Genomic DNA, 26,241 nt, shown 5'->3' on the forward strand with positions numbered 1-26,241 from the left:
AACCAAAAAAAGTGGCATTTTAATGGCTTCAAATTATAATAAAATTGTCATAGCAATGATAAATACAGGTTCTACCATCGAGAGAGCCATTATTAATGTGCTGGTGTTTATGCTTCTATTGATAGATGGATAGATAGAAAATGGATGGATGCATATATGCATACATATTTATGTATACACAAAAATATACATTGTCTATCTTTTACAAAATTGTTAGCATAATGAATTTACTGCTTATTAAAACAACTTTTCCCTGTAGCAATATACCACAGGTATTTTCCCATTTCTTAAAAATTTATTAAAAGTATCACTTAACCAATTCACTACTATTGGATATATGAGTTGCTGTCTAATATTTTCTATTAAACATATCTTATGATCATCTTTTTCCAGTGTATGTGTGTGACTCTCTTGAGTAAATTCTTATGCACTAAATCAATAAGAGAAAAGTAGGTGAAATTTTAAGACCTTTAAACATTTTTTTTTAAAGGCACAGAATGAGCAAGACAGTGTGCATTTGAGTAAAAACAAAGCTAGCCAGCTAGACAGGCACACAAAGGCTCACAACATAAAGACAGATGCTCTGACATCAGACTCTAGACTTTAGACTGCAGGGGTATTTTTTAGCTTAGAAAGACAGTTGCCAATGTATCTACATTACCCAGTTTATAAATACTTTATTACATATACATATATTAATTAATTTACAGAAGCAAGAAAGCTTTAAAGCAGAGTGAATATCAGAACTCAGTGTATTTTCTCCTCACTATCAAATACTTAAAAGAATATAAAATAAAAAGATGTTTACCTGTTGAGCCCAGAATTAAATTAGATATTTACTGTATCTTAATGATAACTCATAAGATTTATTGATTGATGTATCAATTACTACTACATCACTATACAAAAACAAATTCTGTGTTTGTAGGCTAAGACACCCCCCTTTTACAATGTTTTAGATCTACCTAGTTCAATTCACTCTTTGGATCAACCTGCTTAAACACTATGCAGATTATTTTTCTTAAAACATATTTACTTTAGACCAAATACAATAAAATTTCTTAGTTCTTAATTTAAATACAAAATAATCAAATTTCTTCAAAAGATTGATGGGATTAAATATTTTTAATTCTTAGGTAATACTTCAGGTGATTTCTATAAATAAGTAATCTTATTTGTCACCTTTTATTTTGCCTATTTTCTTTTTTATCTCTTTTTTTTTAATTATTTTTTTATTTTTATGTTCAATTAGCCGGCATATAGTACATCATTAATTTTTGATGTAGTGTTCAGGGACTCATTAGTTGCATATTAATACCCCATGTTCATCACCACACATGCCCTCCTTAATACCCATCACCCAGTTACCCCATCCTCCCACCCCGCTCCCCTCTCTAACCTTATTTGTTTCCTGAGGTCCAGAGTCTGTCATAGTTTGTCTCCCTCTCTGATTTCTTCCCATTCAGTTTTTCCTCCTTTCCTCAGTGGTCCTCCATGTTATTCCTTATGTCCCACATATTAGTGAAACCATATGATAATTGTCTTTCTCTGCTTGACTTATTTCACTTAGTATAAGGAATTACCTCCAGGTCCATCCATGTTGATGCAAATAGTGGGTATTCATCCTTTCTGATGGCTGAATAATATTCCATTGTATTTAGGAACCACATCTTCTTTATCCATTCATCTGTTGAAGGGCATCTCAGCTCCTTCCACAGTTTGGCTATTATGGACATTGCTGCTATGAACGTTGGGGTGCATGTGCCCCTTCTTTTCACTATGTCTGTATCTTTGTAGCAGTGCAATTGCTGGGTCATAGGGTAGTTCTATTTTTAATGTCTTGAGGAACCTCCATACTGTTTTGTAGAGTGGCTGTACCAAGTTGCATTCCCACCAATAGTGTAAGAGTGTTCCCCTTTCTCCACATCCTCGCCAACACTTGTTTCCTGTCTTGTTAATTTTTGCCATTCTAACTGGTGTAAAGTGGTATCTCTTTGCAATTTTTATTTGTATTACCCCAATGGCTACTGATGTTGAGCATTTTTTCATGTTTCTGTTTGCCATTTGTATGTCTTCTTTGCAGAAGTGTCTGTTCATGTCTTCTGCCCATTTATTGACTGCATTATTATATGTTTTTCAGGTTTGGAGTTTGAGAAGTTCTTTATAGATGTTGGATACCAGCCCTTAAATCCACAATGCCATTTGCAAATATCTTCTTCCATTCTGTGTTTTGCCTCTTAGTTTTGTTGACTGTTTCCTTTGCTATGCAAAAGTTTTTACCTTGATAAAGTCCCAAAAGTTCATTTTAGCTTTTGTTTCCCTTCCCTTTAGAGATGTATCTTGAAAGATCAGGTTGCTGTGGCCAGCGTCAAAGAGGTTACTGCCTATGTTCTCCTCTAGGATTTTGATGGATTCCTGTCTCACATCAAGGTCTTTCATCAATTTTCAGTTTATCTTTGTGTATGGTGTAAGAGAATGGTCCAGTTTCATTCTTCTGCCTGTGGCTGTCCAATTTTCCCAGCACCACATATTGAAGAGACTTTTTCCCCTTGGATATTCCTTCCTGATTTGTTGAAGATTAGTTGGCCATAGAGTTGAGGGTCCATTTCTGGGCTATCTATTCTGTTCCCACTGATCTATGTATCTGTTTTTGTGCCAATACATGTTATCTTGATGATCACAGCTTTGTATAACTTGAAGTCAGGCATTGTGATGCCCCAGCTTTGGCTTTCTTTTTTTCAACATTCTTCTGGTGATTCACGGTCTTTTCTGGATCTCCGTATTTTGGGACTATTTGTTCCAGCTCTATGAAAAATGTCAATGGTATTTTGATTGGAATTGCACTGAAAATGTAGATTGCTCTGGGCAGCATAGACATTTTCACAATATTTATTCTTCCAATCTATGAGCATGGAATATTTTTCCATCTTTTTGTGTCTTCCTCAATTTCTTTCATAAGTGTTCTATAGTTGCTAGGGTATAGTTCCTTTACCTCTTTGGTTATGTTTATTCCTAGGCATCTTATGGCTTCTGGTGCTATTGCAAATGGAACTGATTCCTTAATTTCTCTTTCTTCCGTTACATTGTTAGTGTATAGAAATGCAACTGATTTCTGTGCATTGATTTTATATCCTGCCATGTTGCTGAATTGCTGTATGAGTTCTAGTAATTTGGGGGTCAAGTCTTTGGGTTTTCCACATAAAGTATCATGTCATCTGTGAAGAAAAAGAGTTTGAATTCTTCTTTACCAATTTGAATGCCTTTTTTTCTTTTTGTTGTCTGATTTCTGATGTGGGAATTTTAATACTATCTTGAACAAAAGTGGTGATAGTGGGCATCTCCACTGTGTTCCTCACCTTAAGGGAAAAGCTCTCAGTTTTTCCCCATTGAGAATGATATTCACTATGGGCTTTTTGGTAGATGGCTTTTATGATATTGAGGTATATTCCATCTATCCCTATGCTCTGAAGAGTTTTAATCAGGAAAGGATGCTGTATTTTGTCAAATGCTTTTCCTGCATCAATTGAGAGGATCATGTGGTTCTTGTGTTTTATTAATGTGTTCTATCATGTTGATGGATTTGTGAATGTTGAACCACCCCTGCATCCCAGTAACAAAGCCCACCTGGTCCTGATGGATAATCCTTTTAAAGTACTGTTGGATCCTATTGGCCAGGATCTTGTTCAGTATTTTGGCATCCACGTTGATCAGGAATATTGGTCTGTAATTCTTCTTTTTGATGGGATCTTTGCCTGGTTTGGGGATCAGGGTAATGTTGGCCTCATAGAATGAGTTTGGAAGTGTTCCTTCTGTTTCTATTTTAGATTTCTATAACAATCTGATATGCCATATATTGTATACATATAAAACAGTCAAACAGTCCCACCAGAAAAGTTGAACAAATTAAAACACAAACATAATATGAGTGTATTACACCATCAATTATTTAAAATAATCATAGAATATCCTAGTTTGTATTTCTTATATTGAGTACATTAAGTACAATTTCACTTGCTCATTGGCTATTTGCAGTTTTTTTCTCACATAAGAGAGACAGGTAGGTCTTTGACCTCTTTCCATTCATATGTTGTCTATTTACTTGTACAATGTCTTCATATTGTTAGCATCCTTCCACCTATACTTTAAATTCCTTCCACCTTGTTCCTCACATAAAGTTTATACTTTGAATATTGCTTTTCTCTTTTGTATATTCACTTTCATCCACTATAATGGATGAAATTAGCTTGAACACACATTCAACTTTCTCCTATAGCAGCTAAGAACTCTATCCAATCCCATTCTCCCTCCACTACTTCACTATTTCCTATTTCTATATTCTTCCAAGGCAATATTTTAGAAGTAATTTAGCTTATTGTATCTGTTTTTTCATTTCCAATTAATTAGCCAAGCCCAATTTCATTTTGCTCTTATCTCCATGAAAATATGACTCCACAGTATTTTGAGTGACCTTAGTAATATTACAGATATTTTTCAAAGCACATTAACATGACTTCTCAGTGGTAATCAAGATTGTTAGCCATGTCTTCCAGTTAGTTTTCCATAACATATTGCTTTCTGAATCCACTCCTATCTCTGCCTTCTCCTTTATTTTCTTTTTTCAAACTCATCTGACTATCCTTAAACCCTCATTTCAAGGTCTTCTACTCATTTTACTCTTCCTTTCAAATGTTTCCTTCATCTCTAGGAATTAGTGTTGCATATATGAAGATGAATCACATTATTAATCTTTAGCTTAGTCTTATTCTGAACTCCAGATTCATACGAGTTTAATATAGCACAGGCACCTATAACTCATGTGCTGATGAGCTGACCACCTCCACCCAAAATTTGCCTTCAAAGAAATGTACCACACTAACCCATCTTGACATTTTATAGAGGATAATATAACAAAAAGCATGTGCCTTTTTAAAAATAAGGGTATACTTACATAATCAATATCTAAAACATGGCTCTTATCCCAATCCACTACTCATGCAAATCTACTGAATATTATTTAAGTTATAATTCAATAAAAATCTACAAATCATTAAAGGGAAAATATGTATCATCTCTATCTTTGGTAAAATTGTTCATTTATTTTTCTCCTCTTTTTTTTATCTTAATTCTTTCTAAGTATATTAAAGATTTCAGGCAAAGGTTTAATAAGTCATAGTGAATCTCTCAGACTTATTTATGAAGCATATTTATGAAATGTAAGTTATTGTGATCTATTCCACTCAGAAATATTTAAAGAAAATATCAAAGACTACAGAACTTGTAACTATTACTTTTACTTATCACTTAAACTAAAAGAGAAAAGTACACATTATGATGAATACTGTTTCCACTTAGTAAGTTTAACATGTAAATAATTTATTGTAGCTGGAGATCTTGTTCCAGCCAAATGAATAATCTACTTCTCGATCTAAAATTGTCATCTCTGACAACACACTATTGATGCATGGCTGTTTACTTAGAGGAAATGAACAAATAGAGAATGGTCAGAGCTAAAAAAATATTTGCCTTCTAGAATCACACATATGCTTAAATATATTAAAATAGAGATTCAGCTGGGAGAGCAAGTCATACTATTCACAAATTAACTCAATCTCCAAACAGCACCAGAAATCACAGATAAGTTTCAACAGGTACAGCAATACTCACAGGTCCAAATTAGTAGTTAAGGAACATTTTAAAGATATATTCATAGGTAATGAAGGCACTATCTCAGGTCACTACATTGGTAAGAGGAGGACTGATAAGAGGGAGTAGGGAGACCAGCCAGAGGAAGAATGGGGAGACTGCAAATGGGCAGAAATGAAAGACTAACATCTGCAGAGCACACACCATGCTCCAGGAATTATGTCATGTATTACTATGTAAATCATTTCTTATAATCCTTAACATCTTGCCATCCTGAAAAGTGTTTTCTTTTGCTTGATCTGTCCAAGATATAGCACAATGTCCTCAGCACATAATTGTTGCCAAATAAAAGGGTGAATGCCTAATATCTGTGTTTTTGTTTATTCGTTACTACACAATCCTAAATAAGACAAAACAGGACCTTCAAAAGAAATAACAGAGCAAATATTCAGAGACACCAGTTGAAACACATGGGAATATACTACAACTTGGGGAAAAAGGGACTGATTAGCATTGTCTGTTTATCAGGTAAACCTAGCAGAAATAAAATTCTGCATACCACAGCAGATACTTGTTTCAAACCAATCCTAATGTCTCTGGCAACAACACCCAGGCTTCTTCATTTGCTTATTTGTTTGTCTTTAGGAATGGCCCTCCTTCTATTATCATGCAAAAAACTCTAAGTCTTAATTATTTTATGTCAAGAGAGTGGTCATTCTCCCTGATCATAACTTTCAACTCTGGAATGGCCCTTAATCTAATCTGTCAATTAAACACAGAGAAGTATTTGCCTCAGTTTATAAGGAAAGAGAACTTCCATTCTCTTTCTCTGAGGATATGGAAAGAGACACTCTATCTCTGGATGGTGCTGTGAAGAATATGAAATCTAGAACTGCTTCAGCCATTTCGCTATCATGAAAGAAAAGCTTGAAGCCTGAGGGTAATGCTGATACAAAAGACAGAATAGAAAAACAGTGAAATCAGGCACTTAGTGATATTTTTTTAAAACAGCTGATCAATCTTGATCTGAACTTACTCCTACTTCTGACCTTTTCAGTTAATCCAGTATTTCCTTTCATCTTTTAACCAATTTATGTTGTATTTTCAGTCACTCTCAATATAAAGAGTCCCAACTTACACTGGTAGCAGATGGTATCACAGTATGGCTCAGGTGATAAAGTCTCCAAAACGGCCATCAGGAAAGATATTTAATAAGCCCCAGTGCAGGAAGAGCTGAGATAAGGGCAGGAGGTATTATGGGGGAGAGTTTCTAATTACCATGAGTTTGAGTGACCTTGCAGGGAGGTCAATTGGTCCATGAGTGAAAAAGTCATAGGAGAAAATTAGGAAAGAAGTAACGTATTTTCAGTTTATAAACAGGAAAACTTAATTTTTATAATTTGAGATAAAAATATTCATTATTGCATCCATACCTAACTAGTTTCTTATCTAGTTTCCTTAGTTCTTTTTTAAAAAGGTTTTATTTATTTATTTGAGAGAGAGAGAGAGAGTACAAGCAGTGGGGAGAGGCAGAAGGAGAGAGAGAAGCAGACCCCTCCCCCCCAGTGAGTGGGGAAGCCAATGCGGAGCTCAATCCCAGGACCCCAGGATCATGACCTGGGCCAGAAGCAGACAATTAAGTGACTGAGCCACCCAGGTGCTCCTCATATCTTTAGTTCTTGAGTAGGAAAGAAAAAATGTAAAACATGAGTAGTAAAGGAAAACTCATAGAAATGGGTTATAGTTTCTATAACAAAGTTTAGCCCCAAATATATACTGCATTCATATATATCAAATATAGATATAAAAATGCAAAATATCAATAATAAAAAATTCAGATTAAACAAATAATATACAAAGATCTATGTAGAATATAATCATAGTGGGGCTATTTATAAAATAATAAAATGATCAAATGATTATTATATATTGAGTATCGATGCTAATTGGTTATATAAACGAGGACAGAATAGTTAATATACAAGGATATCCACACTGTCCTTACTGCATAAAGTAAGTTCTAGAACAGTTTTTATAATATGATTCCAAATGGGGATGATGGGGGATGAGAAAGGGAAGGGGATAAAGCTTTTAAAGGAATTCTGAAAGAATAATAATTACCAGTATCTGTTTTGATATTTGGGGGTGGATGAAGGGAGAACATGTATGATTCTTAAAATAAGAAAACAAAAGAATAAAAAGCTATTTCCATTAAAAAAATAATATAGCTAACTAAACATCCCATCTAAACTTACAGAGTTGCCAAAAGTCATATATAATTATGTCATACATAGTGATTTCTCCTATAATTAGAAGCTGTCATTATTATCATTAATTCCTTCACTCTAACCAAACCAAGCATAACTTTATGCTTTATATAATACATAGCACACTATTGTTGACAAATCCATATTGCCGATAACCAATATTCTAACTATACGACCTTTCAAAATACAAGAAAGAGCAATAAAATATTCATGTGATCAAGTCATGTAGAATGATACGATCGAGATATAGCATAGCAGAATTTTATTCAACTCTCCAAATAACTTAAAAGTAGAAAAAAGAAAATTACATGTGTGTGTATAACCATAGTAAGAAAATATGTTTTTCACACATAAATCTCATTTCAGTTGCAGCTGGTAGTTTTGACATTGCACATTTGAAATTGATACCTCCTTTCCATTTGTATAACACTCTTTAACCTAAATCTCCAATATATAGAATCTGTATTGTCCAGGTGACAAAGGTCACAGTTACCAAGCAGATATGTTTATACAAAACGCTTGTCGCTATAAATAGTAAGGAATTCTGAAATATTGATGATACAAATATTTTAAGTGCATACCTGTGCTTAAATATTCTTCTTTGAATGGAAATAAGTATTTATTTAGGCAGTGGAGCAACTCTGAGGCCAAAAATTGCAGGACTGTGAGCACATTGCTGTGGACACGTCCAAAGGGTTTAAATTTTTTGACAAGGGTAAGTCTGTGCTTCACCGATAGATGGTTAGGGGGAAGTAAAATGGCGATTCATGCACAGGCTCTTTATAGAGACGTGCATCTTGAACATCTCCATAGGGACATTTAGCTATGATTCAACTTCACTGGACTGTATCTTGGAATTTTTATATACTCTCCATTTTCCCCCATTTTTCAACATTGTTTTCTTACATCTTTATAGAATGTACAATTTTATCACCCAGCTGCAGCTTGCCTTTTTTTTTTTTTAAGTATTTCCAATTGCTTTGATTTTCGCTGGTTGTTTTAAATTACTCCTTTCCCCAACTTCAACTGGCTCACTGTATCTTTTATCTTTAGTCTCTCTATTTCCACCTGATTTTCTTTATCTTTACCTAACATATATTGTTTATAAGGCATAAAGAAAAACCTATAAAGAAAACAAAATAAACACCTTTAATTGTCTTCAATTTTACATGAAAACGATTTTTATCATTTTTATTTTTAATCTTCTAGTTTAACTTTTCTATTTTATGGCTTCTTCTTTTAGGTTTTTAATTTAATACCTCCCAACTTTATTTTTTATTATGTTATGTTAGTCACCATACAGTACATTATTAGCTTTTGATATAGTGTTCCATGATTCATTGTTTGTGTATAACACCAATAACACTTTATTTCTTAAAATTTTTCCTTGATTGAACTTGAAACATAGCTTATGTTTCTGTCACCACATTTTATTTTTAAATTTTAAACCTCTAAATTTTACTATATCACTTTCATTTTATTAATTCCCTTCATTCCTTGTCACAAAACTATTCTTATTTTAGGATTTATTTTTCATTTTTTAAGAGATTTTATTTATTTATTTGAGAAGGAGCACACGAGGGAGAGAGAGCACAAGCAGAGGCGGAAGGGTGGAAAGAGAGAGAGAACCAGACTCCTCCTGAGCAGGGAGCACGATGTGCGACTCTATTCCAGGACTCTGGGATCATGATCTGAGCTGAAGGCAGACACTTAACTGTCTGAGCCACCCAGACATCCCTAGGATTTATCTTTAAAAATAGCACTAAACTATGGGGAAACTTCCTCCAAATAAGGGAATTTAGAGACTTTGTCCCTCAGCTTTACCTGCAGTATTCTTATGGTATCCATAAATGGGTCCTCAGACTTTTCACAAAGGCTTCCCCAAAAAGAAAAAGCCAATTTCACATCAGAATATTTAGGTGACATTATGGTATGAATTAGACCTGTGGAGAATAAACAATGATAAGGACGAATGGGAATGGTGGCTTCACCATCAAACATTCTTCCAAAGTTTTAAATACATTTTAAGGTAATATGTCAACATGACATTTCTTATGTGTTCAATGAAGAGACCTAAAGGAACCATCATGAAAATAAGATGGTGATGAACATAGAGGGGGTAGTCAAAGAGCAAAACGCCAACCATCTTCTTTTTGAGAGAATTAACACTGAAATCTCTTCACCCATTGCCTAACTAGCATTCTCAACAAGGGCAATATTGTCCCTGAGCAAGAGGCAAAAACTGCTTCATGGGGGAGGGTGAAAAAATATTAGATATTAAAATGGCTTATGGAGCTTTAAAGGGCCTGAGTATATAAACAGATACACAGTGTGTCTGTACCATTAAAATTTAATAAGGCACAGGGTGCAATTAGGGAAAAAATATCTAAAGTGGAGAAATCGGCTAACTCATATCTCTGTCAGAAGAATCTTTAAAAATCCTCCATATCTAGTACAGGTGCCCTGGACAGAAAACCTGCAAACTCTCCTTTTTTAAGATATTCACTCATTTTTTCATTTACACTTATAACAACTAGGTTTCAAGTGACATCTATATGTCACAAACTATATATTGTGCAGTAGGATTTTATGGTAAAGAAGGCCTGCAACTTTTCCCAAGAAACTGATAACCAGAAGGAGATTCAGATACTCAGATATATAAGTGGGTAACTATGATATAAACTTTGATTAAAAAAAAATGACTACCGCTTATGGGATCCCATGGGAAGGGGAAAGTAATCTAAATTTGTTAGGTCAAGTAAGGCTTCTTGAAGGACATGGTACTATGAATACAAGTGCTTTAGGCAGTTGAAGCTGATTATCCAACACCTGAAATCAAGACAAACAATGCTATTTCAGGAAATGAATGTAATTAATTAAAATCAGTATGGTTGGTAGGGTAGAAAACATTAAAAAATGGTCCAAAAAGTCCATCTCTCAGTGTGTGTACATGCCACTCCATCTATCAAAAGGAATCTATTTCCCACCCCTTGAATCTTGGCTAGCCTGTGATTCACCAATAGAATCTAACAAAAATCACTCTGGGACTTAGAGGCCCAGGGCTCACATACTAAGAGAAGCACTAACTTCTGTTTCCTAAGTTTGAGAAGCCAGTTATCATACTAAAAGGCAATCCAGGAAATCTTGCTGAGTGATGGGGGTCGCATGAAGAAATTCTGTAGAATGAAAGAGAAGAAGAGAAGAGGAGGAGGGATAATAGGAAACTGAGACACCAAACATATCAGCTGGAAATTTACATTCACCTGCTGAGTACAGCTAAGTGAGTGACATCAGCCGAACCACAGGAAAAAAAACGAATAGCTGAGCCCAATCAACATACAGAATCTAATTTTTTGGCTTCGGCCACTGCAATATGAAGAGGTCCAGCTGTTGAAACATCTGGAGTATATAGTGTGTAGGGAGAAAGAGTTGAAGAGGTAAGCAGGAACTAGATATGTAAAGGTCTTAGGAGTTTCGCTTAAGAGTTTAAACTTTCTTTGCTGTGGACAATGGGTACTCTTTGAAAGTCATTCCGAATGGAATGATGTAACCAAAACCAAATTAGACAGGCTAGCTGGGATCTTCCCCAGACTGGAGAAATCAGGTTTGTCAACTTTAGGGCAGGTAGCTCCTAATGGGAAATGATTTTTTAATAAGAGCTAATCTATAACTTAAGGACAAAGGCTGAATTTCCCACTCAATGTCTTCTTTTCCTGAAATTATAAAGGTGAGAATGCAAAGGTGGTGGAACTTTTCTTTTTTTTTAAATGGTTGACTGCTAAAAACATCAAGTCAAAGTTATGGTCTATCTACAGAAAATGACCAGTATCACTTGATGTAGATTTTTTATAATTATAAGATAATAGAAAATACATATTGCTCTCCGTCCCTGGTTCCTGGCACAGAGCTCCTAAAACCCTTGGAAATTCCTACATTATAAAAAGACTAGGAGCAGGGGTGCCTGGGTGGCTCAGTGGGTTAAAGCCTCTGTCTTCGGCTCAGGTCATGATCCCAGGGTCCTAGGATTGGGTCCTGGAATCAAGCCCTGCATCACAACCAGCTCTCTGCTCAGCAGGGAGCCTGCTTCCTCCTCTCTCTCTCTGCCTGCCTCTCTGCCTACTTGTATTCTGTCAAATAAATAAAGTCTTTAAAAAAAAAAAAAAAAGCTTCTTTAAAAAGAAAAATACTAGGAGCATCTTTTGTTTTAATATTTGGTCTTTGACCCCAGTTCCTGACACAAGGAACACATGTTCCTGGGTGATAGCAGTCTTTCATTCTAATTAGGCAACTCTGGGTTCCTGAATGGCTCCTGGGTGAGGGCTGGTCATCAGAAAGGCCAACACATAATTAGAAGCTTAGGATGTTGAGCCCTACCCCCATTCTCTTGAGAAGCAAGAGAGGCTAAAAATGGGGTTAATGATGAGTCATGCCAACATGATGAAACCCTCATAAAATCCTAAAAGTTTAGGGTTCAGAGAGCTCCCAGGTTGGTGAACACCTCCCCATGCTGGGAAGGTGATGGACCCTAAGTCTATGGGGACAGAATCTTTTTCCAGGACCTTCCCAGACCTCGTCCTATGTATCTCTTCATCTGGATATTTATTTGTATTCTTTATCATCTCCTTTAATAAACTGGCAAATATTAGTTTTTCCCTGAGTTCTGTAAGCCATTCTAGCAAATAAACCAAATGTCAGCCAAAGTACAGACAAATAATTTGGGCTTGTGATTGGTGTCAGAAGTGGGGAATGAGGTAGGTGTGGGGGCCTGAGAAAAATAGTCTTATAGGACTGAAACCCTGCCCTATGGAATCTATCTCTGAGTACACAGTGTCAGAATTGAGTTGAAGTAGGACAACCATCTGGTGTCATAGAGAATTGCCTGGTGTGGGGAAAAACTTCCACAGAACTTCTAGACAGAACTGCCAGAAATGAAGTGTTCTTTGTTAAGGTAAAGGAGACACTAGGGAATAAACACAGCAGGAAAGAAATACATGGTAGAAAGAACTGGATTTCTTCCCACATAAAAAGGAAAAACTGAATTTTTCTTAAAAAACAAAAAACTGTCATTCCAACTTTTACTTTTTTTAAATATTTTTAACTATTTTATTTTATTTTACTAATTACTGTATAAATGTATATTTTAACTCCTTTAAATAATTTTTGACAATACAGAGTATAAGTAAAGGTATGCTTTTATTCCACTAGATTTGAGTAAAATGATATTTCTTAATTCCTTTAACTACTGAGGTAAAATAATCTAAAAAAAAATTCTTTTTAAGTCAAGCCTCATATTACTAAATTCCTCAATAAACCCAGAAAACTGCCATCTTGAAATATAGAGTATACCTTACCAAAAATTACAAAATTTGTTCTACCTTCAATAATTTCCTAATAGAAGTGATATAATTTAGCCACTCTTCTTAGATCTTTAAGCTTTTTATTATTAAGTAACATTTAGAATTTATAATGTCATGAGTTATTTACAAATATTAATTCCCTTAAACATCATAACAGCCATGGGAATAGGGTATTATAATAATAATAATACTCTTTTTTTAGATTAGAAATAAACAGAGGTTAAATAATTTGTCCAATATCACAGGGCTACTGCAAAGAAATAGAAATAAATAGGTTAAGTAACTTGCTCAAGATCACAGGTTCAGTATGTACTAGAACCACAATCTGAACACAGGCCAGCGATCACTAGCCTTTGTATTCTTAACCACTAACCTGTAGTGCTTCCCTAAGTTTATACTTTTTAACAACAATAAAAGTTTCACATAAATTGTGAATACGATGAAACAAACACACAGCAACAATGAAGAGTAAGGTACCAAACATTCTGACGTCTCAGATTCCTCCACTGTAAAACAGGTAAGTAACAAGTGCTATATTAAGGAATTTTAATGTGGATCAATTGAGACATTATGTGAGAAGCCTTTAATACTGTGATTGGCTCTACTTCTCAGTCGATGTTCACCATGATTATTGTTGTATGGGCAGCATCCAAGATTTAAGAACAAATGTTAGCTGACCTACCATAAAGAGAAACTAGTTCATAAAGCATTATTTTATTTAGCCTATTATTTTGAAGTTTAGACTTTGAGCTGAATGACTTTGCAGTAAGGTAATCAATAAAAAAAAAATTATTTACTGTGGCTCTTTGTATAAAAGGTAAAACTTTTGAAATGCAAAAAAAAATTTAGTTACCGCATACTACTCCATGCTAGAAGTCATTATTTAAATGAGAAGTCACTTTAGAAATATCCAGCTGAACAAAAATAAATTCATGTAATTCTTAAATCACTTATAGCTTAAGATTTCACTTCATTTGGACTAAACCAGTCCCTAAATCTGTGAGTTAACAATTTTCATCACTTTTCTCCTGTTGGTTTCCTTTTAAAAAGAAAAATAGCTAAAGCTCAAGATATCTAGCAATAAAAATTGACATCAATAATATTAGTTTCCTAGAATAACAAGAATTTAATATAATCAATCAAGTGTCTACTTTAAATACCTACTAAAATAATACAAATAAATGTATATTTTCTACCAAGCACAAAAGGAAAAAAATATTCTATTTTATATACTAGACAACTGGATTTAAATGACTGCTGTATACTCTTCCTAAAAGAAAAAAAAAGTCTCAAAATTACCCCTAAGAAATTGTGATATAGTCATTTATCAATCATTTCTCCCACCTAAATATATACAGAACATTTGGCTTCTTCTGGAGAATTGCTGGCATTATTATGGTAGTTCCTAACAATATTTTAAATAAAAGAATATTAGGAAGAAGAGATGGAAAATTTTAGAAATAGATATAATTTTTTTGTTTCACCAAGGCTTATGTTGACTGTTTGCATTTCCTTAAGGATAAATGTAAAGAAAATGCAGGTAAGTTCTTTCTACTCCTAGAACACAACTTCTCATGCAGTTGATATTATCAGTTCAAGAAATGTTCAATATTATTAGTAAATCAAGGAAAGTATTATCCAACTTATCACCAATTTGTTAGACCCCTTGAGAAATCTTTGATATGAATCTGGTTTAACATAATAAAATAAAATGATAAAACCTACACAGCAGCAGTGTCAGTTGCAAGAACTGTCTCAGACACCACGAGTTTGAAAGATTTTATCTAGAACTTCATATTGAGATCAGAAATTTACAGTTACTGTTTCTCTATGGAAAAGGTCTCTCTCTCCCCTCCTCCTGTAGAATTACCCTGTATTTATATAGAAAAAGCCTTCATTCTCTATCATAAATCATATTTCTCATTACGCTTGACACACACTGTTCAAATATACCTCTTCCCACCCCTACCCTACCCCACCATACTTTCCAGACATTACTCTGATGTGATCGGGAACTAGTGCTGTTTGGAAACTAGAAGGCCCAAATCCTTACTCAGGCACTCAGCGCCTTCTGGAGAAAAGATGTTCAGAAAGAACACTCAGAGTAAATTCAAGCTATTTGATCTCTATTCCCACATGTGACAGCTGGACTCCTTTGCCCTTCTCCCTGCAAGGCTGCCCTAATGCCTAAAATAACAACAATCCTCTTCCAACCACTTCTTCCAGGCTCACTGTCAATAATTAGGTCTCTAGGTCTTATCGCTGTAATGATAAATAGAAACAGGGAAATAAATCAATCTGTCTCTCTCTTTCATCATTTCATTCCCAATGTTTAGAACAGAGTCTGATACATGGTAGAAATTTGGTATCTAATTATTGAACAAATGAAGAAAATCAAGTGGGAAGGGTGTGTTTGTCCCAACTGAAAACAGTTTATTTTCCTTTCACATATAGCTCTAAGTTTCAGCAATCTGACCCAATCATGTCCTGTGCCTTGTTCAAATCAATTCTCCTCCTCCTCAGTAATGATCTCACTGGAAAAGAAATGAGATTTTAACTGTATTTTTACTATCCCTTACCCCATATCTAAGACATTCATATGTTGGGGATACCCAAAATGCCTAATGTTCCTTCTCATGTATTCTTTATCAGTTGAAAAGTCCTCAGTACATGGAATCATTTAAGAATAGGCAATAGAGGGCACCTGGGTGGCTCAGTCCATTAAGCCTCTGCCTTAGGCACAGGTCATGATCCTAGAGTCCCTGAATGGAGTCCTATGTTGTGTTCCCTGCTTAGTGGAGAGTCTACTTCTCCCTCTGACCCTCCCCTCTCCCATGCTTCCTCTCTCTCTCTCTCTTTTTCTCTCTCTCAAATAAATATTTTTTCTTAAATAATAAGCAATTATTTTCTAAATTTGTACTTGTTCAATTTTTCACAAAACCATTCTTCAGATTTTTCAGGAATATCCTCACTCCTCAAATGGAGATAAGTATGGAAAATCAGGTTGGACAGCTAATGAATAGATCTGGGAGATGACTGAGTGAAAGCACAGGTTCTGGGTCACTAAGGTCAGGGTTAAGTTACTCAGCTGTCAGATTTCTGAAGCAAATCAAGAAGGCCAAGTATGTAAGGGAAAAGCAGAGGAGTCAAGAATCCAGTGAGTGTATTAGGAATATTTCTAAAAAATCAGATGTTTAGGAACTGGGAGAAGAAAATACATATGAGGATGGCCAGGAGACAAACACGCAAGAGCAAGGAAACCAGTGTCAGCAAATAAAGCAGGCTGTATTAAAGGGAGCATCTTTTGTATCTCCCACAGAATGTGAGAGAACTGAGCTGTAAGTGCATGACCAAAGTCACTCTAGGAACTGTTTATAGCCTCCCTGTTGGCACAGAGGATGACTGTTAAGTAGGAAACTTAGATCACAGGCATTCACAGAAACCACTGGACAGTCAAGTGAAATTGAATTTAAAGGATAAGGTGACACCAGGTAATACCGAGATTATAAGTGGATACTATATTTTTAAAAGTTGGCTAGAGAATTATGACTGCACACAATATTTTCACTCAAATCCATGCACTCATTCCTTCGACACATACTATGTAAGCCCTATATGTCAGGTGCTATTCATAATGAGACACGATCTATGTCGTCAAGATCCTTGATGAGAGGTTGGGAGAAATAGACACATCATGGGATTCAACAGGACATATGTGCTCTTATATCATGTATTTAGTACCAAGAAAACAGAAAGGAGGTTTGGTTTATAGATAGGAATTTTTTTAGGTTGCTTGAGTATTCGCAAAGAGCGAAAAGGAGGTGCATATATTCCAGCCAAAGGAATATTTGCCAAGATATGAACATGTGAAAAGACTTCACCAAATCTAGAACATAGTGTTATAGAGGCAAGGGGGTACAACAGAGTTAGAAAAATAGGCTGGAGCTAGATTGGGAAGAGTCAACTGTGTCTTGAGGTTTTAAAATACAATTAAAGATTTTAAAGCAGAAATTTAAAAAGTCATTTTTAGAAAGATTACTATAATGGTAGTAGAGGAGATAAGTTCTATTTGGAGGGACAATTGGAGGAAGAAAGACTAGTAGGAAGCTATTAGGGGAGCTTAGTGACAGATGATGGACTTTGAAATAAATGGCTGCTCAATTCATTTTGGATATAGAATACACAGTCTTAAGTGATTGACTGAATATAGTAGTAAGTGGTAAAAAGGACTTAAGATTCACAGATCATCTTAGGTAATTACATGGATGATAATGTCACTAACCAAAATGGAAGAAAGAAGAAGGTGAGGGTGGAAGGGAAGGGGATGGTAGAAAAAGGAAATTGGCTTTGAGACCTCCTAAATTTGAGGTGCTCACAAAAGATGCAAGTTGGAATGTCCTAATTTATGAGGTACTCTCAGTTAACAGTCATTGCCTTGAGATAATGTCAGTAGTTTTAAGTTGAAGTTGAATTCTGGGCATAAATATTGTTAAATATGTTAGGTGCATGAATTTGATAAAAAGTTCCATTATTTACTCTTAGGGTGTGAAAACCATTGATAAGAATAAAGCAGTATTATAAAATGAATATGACAATATCAACCTAGTCATTGTCATATAAAAACTGCTGAAATTGTTTAAGATTCAAAGCCTGGGTGGCTCAGTGGGTTAAGCCTCTGCCTTCGGCTCAGGTCATGATTTCAGGGTTCTGGGATCGAGCCCCACATCGGGCTCTCTGCTCAGTGGGGAGCCTGCTTCCCCCTTTGTCTCTGCCTGCCTCTCTGCCTACTTGTGCTCTCTCTCTCTGCCAAATAAATAAATAAAATATTAAAAAAAATAAATAAACCCATCAGCACAAGCACAATGTTCACAACCTATTCATCATATAACTGTAAATAGCAAGAAAAAATAAATTATTAGATACCATTCCACATGTATCAACTTTTAAAAAGGTCTTGGCAAGTTTAAGTGAGGCACCCCACCAAGTAATAACAGAAATCTCTGGAACCACTGATTAATCATACATCATCAAGTCTTGTCACCTCTAATTACTTAAACTGAATTATGAGTATATGTGTGAATATAATGTAGTTTGAAATACTAAATAAAATCCTAAATAAAACAAACACGTATATTGGTACTTGTTCTAAACTATCTTCCCTGACATTCTACATTACAAAGATTAATCTTTGTTTTTAACTTTCATTTCCCTTTCTATCACACGCTCGGTAATAGGCAATACCAGTATGTAGCTAAGCAAGAAAGTGGAGTGAGACATGGTTTCCATATTTACTGGAATATTATCATTACAAAGTCATTTCATGGAATTTGACTTGCCTTATCATAATAATATATTCCAGAAACAGTTTTATGTGAAAAGTAAATGACTTGTTTGGTCCAAAAACTGAAACCTGGATGTCCTAAGGGAGACAAGAATAGTTTTGTTTTTACCAATGTTAGTTAATAGGTGGGATTCTTATACATTATTGGCACTACAAATAATTGCTATATATAATTATGTCCAACAATGCCTTCTTGTAAGTAACTGTGGTTATTACTATGGGTCTAGATAATTAAAACAGAATGAAAAACTGTTATAGCCCCAGAAGGGCAACTGTCTTCTCTCTGAGTATATGAAACACTAGAATTGAAAATGCTTTGTGCATCATCTGTGACCAATGAGAAGACCTTTCCATAATTTTAGCTGTAAGTTGACCCAAAAAACAAATCAGAATGCCTTCTGGAAGATGACAGCTGCTCAACAAGCCCAAAGTGTCTAAACAAAGTTGGACTTTAAACCTAAAGACAGATACATGCAAGGGCACTAAAGACAATCTGAAATAAATTGAAAATCTAATCTCCTAATTAGATGATATATTTATTCATGAAATACACCCAAGAAGATAAACACGTCATTAAAATGCATGTTTACATTTACTGTAAATTCATGTACCTCTTCCTTCTTAAAAGGTAATGGCATAAATATCATTATTTAATGGAAGTTAACCAAATGCCTTATTATGTTGATAGTAAACTAGAAAACCAACAGAATATATCTTCATAGTATAAAAAGTGTTTTAAATTATTCTGTACACTACTTATAAGTAATGATTACACACATTTTTCATTTTTATCTGTATATAATTATCATCCTCTTAAGGAGAATTTGCTTGAAGCTTCAAGAAACTGCAAGTTCTTTGCCTGTTTGGAGAATACAAACATCATACCATTTACAGTACCATTTAAATTTATTTTAAATATGTTATAAAATACCAGTTAAATTTATAGTTCTAAAAATAATTAAATATTTAATTTGAAAACTCATGTTTTAAAATATAACTAGCAGTTTCTTATAAGCCCATATAATTTATAGCCAAATCAATAAGAGAAATTGAGATTTATATTGACCTATATTTAAAAATTACACTTTTAAATGTCTCCTTTTTTGATTAGAAGTTATTTAGTCCTTTATTTCTGGTGTCTGCTTCCATGGAAGGGCATGGAATAGTACTAACATAAGCCTAACCACTTGCCAGATGGTACACACAGTTGTGATTGTGTTCACAGTACACTCTGAGAGGTCTCATCCAAATCTAAGCCTACTTGCGAGTTTAAATACCAAACATAAAATGCCCAGCTCCAGATTCCAAAGCTTCCCTTCCCTTAGCTTTTCCCTTAAAAATTAATGGCCACTGTATCCTCATTGGCTCTGACCAAAAATCTTGGACTCATCTCTAAATCCCCTCTCTCATACTACAACCAGCCTATCAGAAAATCCTGTTGCTTTCTCATAAAAAAAAAAAATAAAAAATAAAAATCTTACCATTTAGCCTCTATGCCATTGTCATCCTAGCCCAGAAAATCTTCATAACTCTATTCAATAAATGAAATAGTTTCTTTTTTTTTTAAGATTTTATTTATTTATTTGACAGACAAAGATCACAAGTAGGCAGAGAAGCAGGCAGAGAGAGAGGAGGAAGCAGGCTCCCTGCTGAGTAGAGAGCCCTATGCGGGGATCAATCCCAGGACCCTGAGCCGAAGGCAGAGGCTTTAACCCCCTGAGCCACCCAGGCGCCCCTAAATTAAATAGTTCCTAACCAGTCTGCCAGCTTCTATCTACCCTTAGCCCCTATGGCAGTCTAATTTATACATAGCAGTCATAGTAATCTTGTTATGTAAATTAAATCAGGTAATTCTTCTCAAAATCCTCTAACAGTTTTCCAGCATTCTCAGAATAAAATTCAATATTCTCTTTACTACCATCTAGAAGGCCCTTAAGTCAAACCTTTTTTGGTCCCCAAGTACCTAACTTCATTTTCTCCTCCCCCTTTCTAAGCTTTCCTACTCTGTTTATTCTAATCTCCTTATTGGAACATTTTGGACATGTTCTCATCTTAAGGGCTTTGCATTTGCTGTTCCCCTAACTCTAATTTCCATCTTTAGTTCTCTGTATTTCTCACTTCCTCACTTACTTCAGGTTTCCATTATATGTCACCTTCTCAGAACAGCCTTGGCTTCTCTCTTTAAACCTGATTTAAAACCACCTTGCACTCCATTTCCCTGGGTTCTGCTTTATGTTTTTCTCCAGCACTTATGGCCATCAAACATACTGTAGCATAGATGTGTTCATTATTGGTTTGTTACCTGTTTCTTACAACAGATATAAGCTCCCGTGGGGACAGATTTGTGTGTATTTAGTTAATAGCCCACAATAGTGCCTGACAAATGCTAAATAATTTTCCTTGAATGAATAAATATGAAAGTACGATCTGTCTTTTTAAATTTTATTTCATTCCTCTTACATAGCCTAACTCATCTGTTTTCACAGAAATATAGTGCATTGGTCAAGGCAATTAAAGCAGTACCGCAGACAAAGCTAGATGAAGGTCGGGAACTCACCAGGCAACAAATGAATCAAGAACACATGTTCCTTCTAGCATGTGACTCATCACTTTCTAAGTCCTTTGATTCCAGGTAGGGAAATGAGGATGGAGACAGCATAATACCAGTGGAAGCCATAGGGTTTGGATCTGGAAGTGGTGTACACTGGCTTTGGTCAGAATTGGTATCACATAGCTTAGCTTAGCTCAGAAGGCTGGGAGATATAATCTTCCAATGGGCCCAAGAAAGAGAAAACTGGGGTGGTGAGCATCTAGCCAGTCTCTGCCACAGATAAACTAGAAAAGCACTGACATTTCATATTCTTTTTTTTTTTTTACTTTTATAAAATACTTTAAAATGAATGCTATATGGCATGCCTCTGGAGAACTATGATGAAAAGAGAGTAGAATGACAGGATTGAGCATGACTGGAGGAATGAAGAGAGAAGTATTAGTTTCATTTTTTAAGAACTTTTAAGAACTGTCTCTCTGAGTAGGTGATACTTGAGTTGAGATATTAGAGACGAAAATGTCAGATGCAAAAATGAGAGATGTAACAACACAAGTAGAGGGAAGAACTAGTAGTATACAGCGCCGGGGCAGGAGTAATATGGCATGTTTGCAGAATAGTGAGAAGACTGAGGAAGCAGAGGGTACTGGGTAGGGAGTGTGAGGGAGTGTCTGGCCAGAGATAGGCAGGTGAAACTTGCAAAGCCTGGTATGCCACAGGATGAAGTTTGGATTTTATTTTAAAATAAGAGGAAGACATTATTGTGTTTAAAGAAGGGAATCCTGTAGTCTGATTTATATTTTTAAAAGATCTGTTTGGTTATTGTGAAGTGAGTGAATTATTATAGGGTAAGGTAGAGCAAAGGCTTTTGGCTTTTGCAATAGTGTGAGAGATAGGGAAAATATGTAAATGTATTCTGGAGGAAGGGCCTATCAGACTTACTGGTAGATTTCATGGTGGCAAATGCCCGGTGGGAGAATGAGCAATCCCAATGACTCCTAGGACTTTAGCTTGAGTAAATTCACAGAAGTTCACATTTTGCTTTTACAAAAATGAGAAGATTAGAAGACCAGGTTTTCTGTCAGGAATAAAAAGAGAGAGAGAGAGAGAATTCTTTCTGGGCATGACAATTTGGAGAAATTTATTAGATGCCCAAGTTCTGGGGAAAAGTCAATAGTAGAGATATCACCATGAGGATGATCACCATATGGGGAAGTATTTATAGCCTGAGTATGGGAGAAGCAACCTGGGTAAGTGCAGCAGCTAGAAGAAGAAGCTGTAGGGCTGAGCCAGGAAGGAGAGGAGGGAGGCAGAATCCATCAGTCAGAAGTCTGGCAGAAGAGGAAGAGCCCCGTGACGATGCTGAGCAGGACAGCTTGGGAGTCAGCAGGGCCAGACAAATAACGGGGTCAGGAGAAGAAAAGCAGGTGTGGTAGGTTGATTTGACTGAACCTGAGAATTAAGAAAAAAAAGTTAAGTGGCACTAGTGGTGGGCACTGAAAGAGCAAATGACTGACAAATGTAGTTTCAGGGCAGAGGAAAGAAAGGAAACTCCAGAAACTCCACTGGAGGAAAGAACAGAAAGAACAAGTAGAGGATGTTAGTTCCTTCATCACGGCTGCCAACGTTTTTGGTGAAAATAAGCAGAGCAGCTTCTGAGGAGGAAACAGCATAGGTGTGGTGGAGGCTTGTCTGGCTAAAAGAAAAAAAGTGTTTTTAGCTAATGGAAGGTACTGAAGGACATTTTCTACGCTGAAAGGAAGCATCCTTTGAAAGTAGGAAAAAGACATCTACCTAAATCAGAACTTAAAAACTCTATTAACTAATCTGATTTAAAATCCTTCCGGTTCTTCAGCCTATGGAATTGCACTCTATAGCAATGCAAATTAGGTAAGACATTAAAAAATTTTAATTATCTGGAATTTAATATGCATTTATTTTATTTTGACATTGTTAGAAAAACAGTAAAAATACATTTTTAATAAATCTGTTTTTCCAAGGAAAGAACATATAATTAATCTGCATATAAATACAATCTAATTAATTATTTTAATATTTAAGTTTAAAGCAATTATCAAGGGAGAAAAAGGATACTGGCCAAATTCATACCTAATTTAGTTGTATGTTACTGGCAAACTTGTATGCCTGATTGTAAAAATAGATACTATTTCCTCAGTTTCCTTAGTATTTTTTTTTTTAAATAATTTCATGGCTTCTTTACTGTTTAGGAGTTTGCTTTTGAGTAAACCAAACCTGATACAAATTCTTTCTCCATGACTCTCAAAATCTCTAAGGCCTGTGTGTGTGTGTGTGTGTGTGTGAGAGAGAGAGAGAGAGAGAAAGAAAGAGAATTTGGAAAATAATAAATGCCTTACAGAAATACAAAAGTTAAAGATAGCATGTATAAACCAGCTGAATTCTAGCAATTATAGATGCTTATTGTTATTACGATACCCTTATCATCATCATCATCATCATCATTGTTATTTTGATCAAGAAATCTATACACCACAGAGGAAGAATTTAATTTCTGTTGATGGTAACTGACAAAAACAAATAAATAGTTACTTGTAAAACAAAAGCTTTTTCTTTATTCCTTAAAGAAATATATCAAGGAGACAATAAACATTTTATTACAGAACCATATAGTATCAAAATTTTTGCGTGTACGTGGGGGTAGGGCGTGAGTGATTTGGTTTTGAAAGTAATAGAAAATATGAAATTATTTGAGCAGCACTAAAAGTTTATAACTGAATTTTATATTATGGCTAGTTAATGGTTGGTAGTCTAGAATGACAGTATAAAGATAGAAGAATAAAAAGGTGGGAATAGAAGCAAGTATGTGACGATGAAGAAATGGTACAAGGAAGTAGCAACTGAGACAAACTGGAAATGAAGGCAGGCAAGAAAAGGCTCAGATTAAAAAAAAAAAAAAAAATGAAAAGGCTCAGGTAAATGAGTTGTCCCAAAGTCACAGCTTAATCTTCTTTTGAGGTATGTTACTCTAGAAGACTGGTGATTATTCTTTCTACTAGTGATTGATTTTTCTCTTCTTTACTGCCTAGCTTTTAATGTTAGTCTTCTCTCCTAATGCGCTAACTAGTGAAGACTGTGGCAGAGAAATTATTTCCTGGCTTGCAGTAGTATTACCAGGGCAGCTGTCTTTCCAAAGTCTGGAAATAAAGCTGAAATTCAGATTTTGTCTTTTACTAAAAGTTAAATATTTCCCTCCTTATTGTCTCTTCATTTTCATTTAATAGAAGTTTTTCCCTTAACCTCCACTTAATGGTTGGATTGACCAACATTTCTTATTTTCTCTGTAAAACACACTAGTTGTGCTCATTGCACCTACCTATTTGGAGCTCTCAGACCACGCCCAAGTAGACCAGCACAGGCTACTTCCACCAGCTAAGATCCTTGATTACAGAGAGTTCCAAGGAGTTTGTCATTAACCCTCCTTATAAGTCAATCATGTTTGCTATTGTAATGTAATTAAAGATCAATCAAGGTGATGAAATATGAGTGTGATAAGGAGAACTGCTGTCAATGAAAATTAAAGGCATGCTATAGAAAGGTGAGAGGATCATCTTCGAGTGTCTCAAGTTCTTGATACAGATTAAGGAAATCACAAAATTGAAACTGAAAATGTAGACCATTACTGGTATAGCTTATGCAAGAAATATGGTGTAGCATTCCAATCAATAGTCACTTAATCAAAGAAAAAGCCATGGCTTTACATCAAAAGACTGGCATGGGAATGCAAAAGCACTGTTTTAAGTCAAAGTAGAATACTTAAGATATGAATGTGTCATTTTTATGACTTCCTTTACTAATAGACCCTTTCAATTCATTAACTTACTGATTTTGATCAGGGCAGATAGAATCATATCTGCTATGCTCTTAAGTAAGATAACACAGACAATAAATATTCTTGCTACATGGAAATAATCAAACACATAGGATTTAGAAAATAAGTAACACACCCAATGATTGGGAGCAAAGTTTTCAAAAGAAAAAAAAAACAATACTCAGCACAGGTTAATGTATGTATGTAAGTTATTAGAGTTGGTCAGCATTTTATTGAGACATTTGTCCTCGTTAAATATAATAGGAGCAATTACATTATGTTTGCCACATATTTTTCACAAACCTAAAATTTCTTGAAGATCGATGGCATAAACTTGGGAATATATGAACAAAGGTAAGAAAATAATATTACTGCCTAAACCATAATCAAAATGATATATCCATGATCATATATAAAAGCTACTTCCTAAAATTTTAATATACCACAGAACTATATGATAGAATATATGTACAGATTTGTCTATATTAATATTTTTCTTGAAAACTGAATACTAGTAAAAATTTTATGACTTAAAATAAGTTTCCTATGAATATAAATATGCAGATTTATAAAATAATGCATTTTAATAAATACCAAGTAATAAGTTTTGTCTTTATACTAATGTGATTATAGTTCACGAAACTACAGTCTTCAAAAAAAACCAAAATGATTTGTTAATGAGGAAAAAACAAACATTAGTAAAATAATCAAATGAAATGCATAGTTGCTGAGATCCCATCTTTAAAAGAAATCCTACAAACCTCTCTGGAAACCACCTGTGCTTTATTTTAAGCCTACAACCTCTACAATAAATACACACAATAGTGCACTTGGTCTGTACTGCCACCAAGTGCCTAAACCAATTAGTTTAAAGATTCTTGACACAGCTATAAGCAGATTCTTTTGTTGTTATGAGTAGCAATTTGGAAGCAGGCTAAGAGCAAACCACTTCGACCATGAATGGCTATAAGAGCAACACAATTTAGACATGACAATAGAATCTCAAAGGCATTAATAAAAGAATCAGAATCAAGATCAAGAATCCTACCAGCTCACTGGAAGTTCATGAAGTCTAAAAATGTTATTCAGCTTGTAGTCAAATTTTGCTGGACCAATATTTTCTTTACATAAATACAGGTTTGGATTTTGTTGCATATCTGTGGGAAATTCTGAATCCTAGAGGAAAAAGAAAAAGCAAGAGCTATGTGCAAAATAGCCATATCACTGCACACATTAAT

General features: G+C 34.9%; 1 protein-coding gene across 2 annotated transcripts in view; it reads right to left on the reverse strand.

Moving 5' to 3' along the window:
* SPAG16 (sperm associated antigen 16) overlaps positions 1-26,241 on the reverse strand; it is a 1,004,614-nt gene that overhangs the window by 847,304 nt on the left and 131,069 nt on the right. For both annotated transcript variants that reach the window (XM_032859869.1, XM_032859870.1), the window contains exon 10: positions 26,052-26,179. In XM_032859869.1, coding sequence (XP_032715760.1) covers positions 26,052-26,179 — 128 coding nt within the window. The remainder of the gene's footprint in view (positions 1-26,051; positions 26,180-26,241) is intronic.

The sequence above is a fragment of the Lontra canadensis genome, unplaced genomic scaffold (assembly GCF_010015895.1).
Source record: "Lontra canadensis isolate GAN:19392208 unplaced genomic scaffold, GSC_riverotter_1.0 scaffold18, whole genome shotgun sequence".
Taxonomy (NCBI): Eukaryota; Metazoa; Chordata; class Mammalia; order Carnivora; family Mustelidae; genus Lontra; species Lontra canadensis.